The following is an 8,915-nucleotide window of genomic DNA, read 5'->3' as shown; positions in this document are numbered from 1 at the left end:
GTATTGTTTTTTGACAAACAGCATCTTTTTCTATGGTCATCAACCATTTGTATTTTCATGCATGGAAACAGGTCCGCAACTAAATTTTCAGACCGAGATTGCTGTCGCGTCGGTCATGCGCATGCGCACACGCTACAAAAATAATTAATGGATGGTGGAAGTCATGAAAAAATCTGTTAATTAAGTGTTAATTTACGAGTATCTGCACAAAATACTCAAGAAATAATGACAGGTAAGTCTTATATATTTGTTATGTACGTATGTTTTTACTAGATAATGCTTCCAATGACGTACATCGGGTTGGGAATAATTTTTTCACTCTGTATGAACGCGTTAGAAACGGGTGAACACGTATAAAATCTGCAGAGTCATCAGACTTAACCCACTCGCAAAAAACTGAATAAACTTGCACAAATCGGTTTAAACTATATTAAAGTGTGTCGTGAAGGTACTTTTAAGACTCCCTCATCATCTGTTCTGTTTTTTATGGCGTGGAATTTTAAGGAAATTGGTAAATTTTTGTGGTGCAAATATAAATTCACGACCTATTTTAGCCGAAGCATCAGAGGTATCTAAAGACTTTGAAAAATCAAATAAAAGCTGAAAAGTTAGTTACTACATTATTGTGAATGGTTTGTGGTATTATTTATAATTTTCAACTGAATAGTTTTGATGCTATGATCTTTTGAAAATGGATGAATTTTCCCCCAAATTTATCTGTTTATAGGAAAAGAGTCAACTCGGCCCTATACCAACTTGGCACGGGTCAACTCGGCCCACTTTACAAATATATATAACATATTAACTTTGAATGTTGTTAAGGTAAATGAATAATGAGAAATATTATTATATAATTATACTTCTGCCGAAATAAGTACACTTAGATTTTTTTTTATTTCTTTGTCTTGCAGATTCGATAAAATTAATATAGATCGATCTAATCAAAATGTGTTTCCTTAGAGGCATTTTGTTTGTAAAAGTAATATTCAAAAAAAAAAATGAAACAAAAGCGTGTTAACTTCATATCATAAGCTTCTAAATAATTGCAGGTGGTCACTAATCAAATAAATGAAATATGAGTCAATCATAATTATCACCTGATTAATTGGTATCCTTAACATACATATGATTGATAATAATAGCCTGTAACAATAAGAGGTTAATACACGGCAGGAGAGGGCCGGAAGGTGATAATCGGCCCGCAAAATGAATAATGGACCCGAGGGCTTTAGCCCGAGGGCCATTATTCATTCAGGGCCGATTATCACCTTCTGGCCCTACTCTGACGTGTATTAATGTCTTTAATACACTTGGTAAATCTAATAGATCTAGTAGCATTTAAAAAAAAACAAAAAAAAAAAACAACAACAACAAATAGGATCTACTTTTGAAATTCTTGTCTACTGTACTCTTCTACTGTTCTATACAGAGATGTTTACTGTTTGTGTGTTCAAAGCAGTAGAATCTAGAAGCAAGTTTTATTTTCATTTTTTTTTTTTCGGAATGAATTTGTCGTATTATTTCTTCAAATTTCAATAGTAACAAATATGTGTTTGTACTAAATACGCTTAAGCTCTCACAATAAAAAATAAAGCGTTTCGTGCTGACAACCTACTTTCACTTTCACAGTTAACTGTTTGATGACGTAAAATATGACGTCATTGTTTCAGTTTGTGCACGTGCACATGTTCTGCGGGCTGATAACTAGTTCTCGGCCCCAGGCCGCAAACTCATAATAGGTCACGTGACACTCATAATCAGTTGAAATCATAGGCAATTTTGTTACTATATATAGTAACAAGTGTATTAATATATATTCTTACACATTGTTTGACACTGAAGGTATTTAAGTCAGAAATACAGTGAGATACGCAATCGGTTATCTTTACTCACAATTCTACTGATAAGAAAAGCCTGTCTGCTGCTAATTCGGAAACTGTCAATAGGTGTTTTATAAATAATTACAATAATTACAATAAATAGTGATAACACAAACCTAAATATAAATAATTGAAAAGTGGGCCGAGTTGACCCGTGCCGAGTTGGAATAGGGCCGAGCTGACTCGGGGGCCGAGTACGTTTTAGGGCCGAGCTGACCCGGATTCAATTTATATTTTTTCATTTATGCTATAAGTTATATACTGAACTTCATTTTAGAATTAGTTTTTCTGGTGTTTTTTTTTATATTTACAAATACTGTAGTCTTGTTAAATTTAAAAAATGAAAATATCAATTTCATGTTCACATTATATTTTGCACTCGTAAATTCTATTCTATGCCGGTACAAAATGAAATTATTGGCCTTTTAACAATTACAATTATATTTAATAATGTAGAGTAGGCCTATTCATGATCATAAATTCTGTTAAGAGTTAATAAATTTAAAGTTGACAGCATTATTAAAGCTACATTAAATAAATATGTAAAAGTATTTTTTGCCGTCGGCCTAAAAACCAAGCATTCTATAGTTTTATTAACCTTTTAAAAATCTCATCAAATATCGTTCATAAATTAGGATTTTAAATGGAAAACCCAGAGGTAACACTAAAGTTCGTATACGAATTTTAACATGCAAATGAAGACTATAATCAGCTTGTGTATGCGCTACGTCACACTCACGGTGTTATAGTTGCTATCCGGAACACAGCAAATATAAGATTTTCTTGTGCAAACACACTTTTACCGTTTAGTTTGGCTTCACGGTGCACGAGGCCTGTGGTTCAGAAAAAATAATCATCTCATAAAAAAAATTAAATTTGTATGAAAATATTCGTTACAATGCGGAAATATACCAATGTTAAATTAGGACTGTACTTATAGTCATGTTTGTTAGCTCGACTTTTTTTTTTTTGAAAAAAAAAGTAGAGGTATTGTTATAGTCAGGTTGGCATTGCCGTTGCCGTCTCCGTTGCCGTTGCCGTCCGAAAACTTGTACCTGGATCATAACTTTTTTATTTCTTGGTGTATTGTCTTCATACTTGGCCACAACAACCCTTGGGACAAGACCTTTCAGTAGACCACACTAACCTTGACCTTCATCCATAATGACCTTGACCTTCAAGGTTAAAAGTCCAATTTTTGCTTGTTCATGCTGTTATTGGCTGTTACTTTGTTATTTTTGAATGGATTGTCTTCAAACTTGAACATAATAATCTTCAAGGATATCCCTTAAAAATAACCAGTCAGACCTTGACATTCACTCATCAATGACCTTGACTTTGAAGGTCAAATTATTGAAAATTTTTCATTTTTTTTGGCTATTATTGGCTGTAAGCCTGTAACTTTGTTATTTTTGAATGGATTGTCTTCAAACTTGAACATAATAATCTTCAAGGATAACTGTTAAAAATATTACCGAAAGACCTTGACCTTCACTCATTAATGACATTGCCTTTGAAGGTCAAATTATTGAAATTTTTTCATTGTTTTGGCAGTAACTGACTGTAACTTTGCTATTTTTGAAGGGATAAACTTCATATTATAACAGAACATTCTTAAGGACCAGACCTTGTTTGTTTATCAAACCCAAATTTGCTTGGGCTCTTTAATGACCTTGACCTTGAAGGTTATATTACTGAATTTTCTTCAAATTGTGCATTTATCGGTGTGTGTGTATGTATAGTATATGTATTATATATAATATATATATATAAATGTGTGTGTATATATATACGTATATGCAGGTATATATATATATATATATATATATATATATATATATATATATATATATATATATATATATATATATATAAATATATATATATATGCATGTATATATATATATATATATCTATATATATATACATATATATATATATATCAAATATATATATATATATCAAATATATTTATATATATATATATATATATTCAAATATATATATATATATTATATATACATGTATATAATTGCGTCATGTTTTTCTATTTTTTAGAAATTGCGTTATTTTTTCTATTTTTAGAAATTGCGTCATTGTTGCTATTTTTAGAATTTGCGTCATTTTTTTTCTATTTTTAGAAATTGCGTCATTGTTGCTATTTTTAGAAATTGCGTCATTTTTTTTCTATTTTTAGAAATTTCCTCATTTTTGTTCTATTTTTAGAAATTGCGTCATTGTTTCTATTTTTTGAAATTGCGTCATTGTTTCTATTTTTAGAAATTGCATCATGTTTTTCTATTTTTAGAAATTGCGTCATTTTTTTTCTATTTTTAGAAATTGCGTCATGTATTTTCTATTTTTAGAAATTGCGTCATTTTTTTCTATATTTAGAAATTGCGTCACATTTTTCTATTTTTAGAAATTGCGTCATTTTTTTTCTATTTTTAGAAATTGCGTCATTTTTTTCTATTTTTAGAAATTGCGTCATGTTTTTCTATTTTTAGAAATTGCGTCATGTTTTCCTATTTTTTAGAAATTGAGTCATTGTTGTTATTTTTAGAATTTGCGTCATTTTTTCTATTTTTAGAAATTGCGTCATTTTTTCTATTTTTAGAAATTGTGTCATTGTTGCTATTTTTAGAAATTGCGTCATTTTTGTTCTTTTTTTTTAGAAATTGCGTCATTTTTCTATTTTTAGAAATTGCGAAATGGTTGCTATTTTTATAATTGCGTCATTTTTTTCTATTTTTAGAAATTGCGTCATTGTTGCTATTTTTAGTAATTGCGTCATTTTTTTTCTATTTTAGAAATTGCGTCATTGTTGCTATTTTTAGAAATTGCGTCATTTTTTTTCTATTTTTAGAAATTGCGTCATTGTTTCTATTTTTAGAAATTGCTTAATTTTTTTCTATTTTTAGAAATTGTGTCATTTTTTCTATTTTTAGAAATTGCGTCATTGTTGCTATTTTTAGAAATTGCGTCATTGTTGCTATTTTTAGAAATTGCGTACTGTTGCTATTTTTGAAATATGCTTAATGTTTCTATTCATATATATACAAAATATATAAACAAAACTAATGTGACAAGACAGACCAACTAAATTTATAAAAAGGAAACATCAATATATGTTCAAACCTTATGTTTGCGTTTAGAAAAAGTAAAAAGTCGAGCGTTGCCCCCGCCCGGCGGTGGCTCTTGTTGATTTAATATTGATGTACGGATGATCCGAAGGCGAAGTTTCTCATGCAAACAGAAATTGTACTTTCGAATTCGCCACAATGAGGTTGCACATTTTTATGCTCATTAAACTCATTTTGGTTGTCTGGACACCAAAATAAGATCTGGAGTCGATATGAAACCCAATTTATTAATGAAATGTCACTATTTCTTTTTTATGAAATTTATTTAATGTAACTTTAAAATGATTAATTATAATGTCAGCTATGCGGAGAAGACAGACAGACAAACAAATTGGATAGTGAAATGTATACCTTTACTGTAGTGCCTAGCGGAACTTTTTGTCACTGTTTTCCTCTTGACTGGCATGTTAAAGACGTCTGCAGCGGGGACAGTCAAAAAAATGAGTCTGCTCAAGACAATAATTTGACAATCAAAATTTTAATGACAAATGAATTAAATGTTTTGATACACATATGTATGTGATTTAAGTATGTCTTATTGTGTGGGAAACTGCCAGACAAATAGTCCAGCCCAGGGTGTAATTGTATGATTAAATGATGTAAAGGGGCCAGCAAAATCAGAATTTTGTTTATACACACTTTAACGATATATAGTAAGTTCTTGAACTTGTGGACCACTTGTCCTTACAGACTGGGGGACAGTCTGTGCACTAACAACAATTTATTTTATTGTCCAGTCCTGAATCAGTTGGTAAATGGGCTGATTATGACTTAATAGTCATGTAAAGCAGGCATTATCTAGAAATATGTTTCATGAAAAGAGCTTTTCCATGTGGATAACATCTCGAAAGTAAAATTCTGGTTTAAACATATTTAAGCTCTATTGCTAAACAAGACTAGTTCTTGCAACTTTTGAGACTGCTTATGAAGAAACATGGTTGTGACCCATGATCCCTGGGTTAACATGAGGCAACTGCTCTCCTAATATCCTAGATAATTTCATTGTATTCAAGGGCATGTTCAGTGTTCAATGAAAAACTTATTCTTACAGTTTCATAATGAAAACCTTACTCTTATAACTTTCTTTATTACTGATCCACTGGCATTGATTGCAATATTGATGTATCCTGTTGATTTTATATTATATTATTAGAATATAAGAATATTATGTACATTTGTATTGCAGGTTGATTATCAAGTTGACAGAAATCATTTGGTATGGTCTAAAGTTTTCATAATGCCAGCCCGAAAGAAGTCAAGAATTGGCTATAAAAAGAAATACTCTGTTCCATCCGGTTCCGCTCGCAAAAAGTCTCCTATATCGAAGATTGATGGTATGTAATCCACAATTTGAATTTTATCATATACTTTTAAGGCCCATGATGCCAAATAATGCCTCTTGCTATATTTTTGATATTTTTTCAGGGAGAAGCATTTAAAATGCTGTAAAACCATTAATTTTATGATATTTTATGCAAAATTATTATTCAAAAACACATGATTCAAATTAACTATTTACTAGTCTATATCTGTGCATATTACATATTGGTTATGATATTTTTCTTAATTTAAATATATAAATAATCTTTAACATAGCCTATGTACTTATTTCATTCGGTATTTCTTTCAAGTTATAACACAATTGGCTATGGAAGTTCCAAACTGGCCTTGTGGATAAGTAGAATAGTAAGGCAAGGCATATTTCATATTAAGTTGAATGATTTTTAAAGTATGGTAGTCATTAAATATCATCATGCGATATTGATATATGTATGATCATTGATATTCAACAATCTATACAATATTATCAATGCACAACTTATGATATCTAAACTATAACAGTTAAACTTGAATGAATATGCTTCATTTCTTGCAGATGCAGCAGAATCAGATGCGTTCTTCTCAACTCTGTTTGACGTCTTTTTACCAGACGAAATTTGCTCTGTTGATGTAAATAATGAGTCGAGTCCTGTGGAATATGTTGACAGTGACGGGTCCTCTGCAAATGAATTTATAGTTTGTTTGGATAAACCGTATACATACTCACCAGATGTTGTACTTGAAGACTTCATTGCGAGTCAGAAATGTCGCATATTTAGTCAACTTCGGGATAGTTGTAAACACGATATAAAAACAGGCAGTAATTTTATCTACATGACAAATTCATCAGATATAAAGTATGTCGAACTTTATGATAGCAACGACCATTGGGAAATACCAAGAGTTAAGACATGTGTAAGGGTAAACAAAGAGTTAATGGTTAATATCATGGTCCATGGCAAATCTTTGCCTGACAGTCATAGTATTTATGAAAAGATTGGAAGATGTTGTTATTCTGTCAAGCGTGTTCAGAAAGCACTTGATGTTGTTAGTCAATACCATATTTGTGAAGGGAACCAGGACTCTGATTTGCAAGACCTTATTCCAGTGAGAGCTTTTATTGATGTGTCGGAGGGATATAAATATCAAGGTTACCGTGAATCTTTTTACGTCAAGTCAACAATAAGATCAACAAAATGTGATTTTTTTGTAAGAAAGAATGGAGGGCGATGTGTTAATTGTCAGACTTACCGTAGAACACTGCGCAAAACACTTCATCGTAGATCAGGTACCCCTAAAGTATGTACATCACAGAAGGATTGGACTAAATGTAAGACATCTAATAAAAACTTGACAGAAAATCAAAAACTACACAAAATCAAACAATTTAAAGACTACAGCCAGCAATTAGAATTGGAAAATGCACAGTTAAGACGAGAAATAACAAAACAAAATAAAACTGAAGGTGTCCGCATATCAGAGGGAGAAAATAAAGACCTGTCGGAACTCGTGCAAAGTTGTGAAAAGGAAATGGAAAAAAATCACCCTGATGAATCTTCTTACCAGCGTTTGTTTTGGGAGCAACAACTAAAGTGTTCTAAACTGAAAGATAAACATGGTATGCGCTGGCACCCATCAATCATCAAATGGTGCATTTATTTAAAAAGTAAGAGTTCAAAAACTTATGACACTTTGAGAAATTCTGGTTTTATTAAACTGCCGTCGGAAAGAACCCTGTTTGACTACACCAACGCAAATGCCAAAGGAAAAGGATTTCTTGTTTAATTATCAACTGATTTTTTTTTAAAAAAATGAAGAATTACAAAAGTTTGATTTTACTAAAATTGTATTAACAATAAAAACTAGGATATAATATACCAAGTATAATATATCATTTGAAAGGTTATTAAATTTTCTATGTACATGTAAAAAAAAAAGTGATAAATTAAAAGAGATAATACTTTTTTTTTTATTAATAGTGGTATTAAGTCTAAAAACACAAAAAAAAACAAATACATTACAGGTAAAATTGGGCATTTTAGGGTATAAAAATGTCTGTATCTGTATTTGGGAAAAACTATCGGTTTTATTTGCTTTATAGCAAGTCCTTTGTAAAAAACACAAAAAGCCTGCCTTGAATTTTTGAAAAATTGGCCCATTTACTGTGCAGCAGGCATTTATCAGTCGGAGACTGAGTTAATGATATGATTTTTCTTAGAGGAAAAGCAATGCAAAACTTGAAAATTAATAAAATGTTTCAAATTAAATTTCAAGACGCGGTTTCTGCTGTTGTTTTTACATGTAATAAGATTGTGTAAAATTGTATATTTTGTTGTAATAATGGTTAAATTGTTTTTGTTACTGTCTCTACGGAGTAGTGGCGACATATAGGGATCACTTCTCCGTCGTCCATCTGTCACAAAACTTGTCCGGACTACTCCTCATAAACTACTGGTGCAATTTCATCCAAACCTTACAGGAATGATCAGTACCAAGTCTAGTTGTGCATATTGTCAGCATTTTCCGGTTCAATGATTTTTGTCAGAGTTATGGCCCTTTAATAATTTTTATT

The 8,915-nt window shown here is 30.8% G+C and overlaps 1 protein-coding gene across 1 annotated transcript; it reads left to right on the top strand.

Moving 5' to 3' along the window:
• Positions 1–108: 108 nt before the first annotated feature.
• Positions 109–8,144, top strand: LOC132714546 (uncharacterized). The gene is made up of 3 exons (XM_060697441.1): positions 109–232; positions 6,210–6,357; positions 6,900–8,144. Exons 2-3 carry the CDS (start codon positions 6,261–6,263, stop codon positions 8,126–8,128), a joined length of 1,326 nt encoding a protein of 441 aa, XP_060553424.1. The 5' UTR covers positions 109–232; positions 6,210–6,260; the 3' UTR covers positions 8,129–8,144.
• Positions 8,145–8,915: the final 771 nt, after the last annotated feature.

Source organism: Ruditapes philippinarum, unplaced genomic scaffold (assembly GCF_026571515.1).
Source record: "Ruditapes philippinarum isolate M1 unplaced genomic scaffold, ASM2657151v2 ctg9652_1_1_1_1, whole genome shotgun sequence".
Lineage (NCBI taxonomy): Eukaryota > Metazoa > Mollusca > Bivalvia > Venerida > Veneridae > Ruditapes > Ruditapes philippinarum.
Note: the sequence above shows the minus strand (reverse complement) of the source record. Positions and strands in the feature narration are given on the sequence as shown.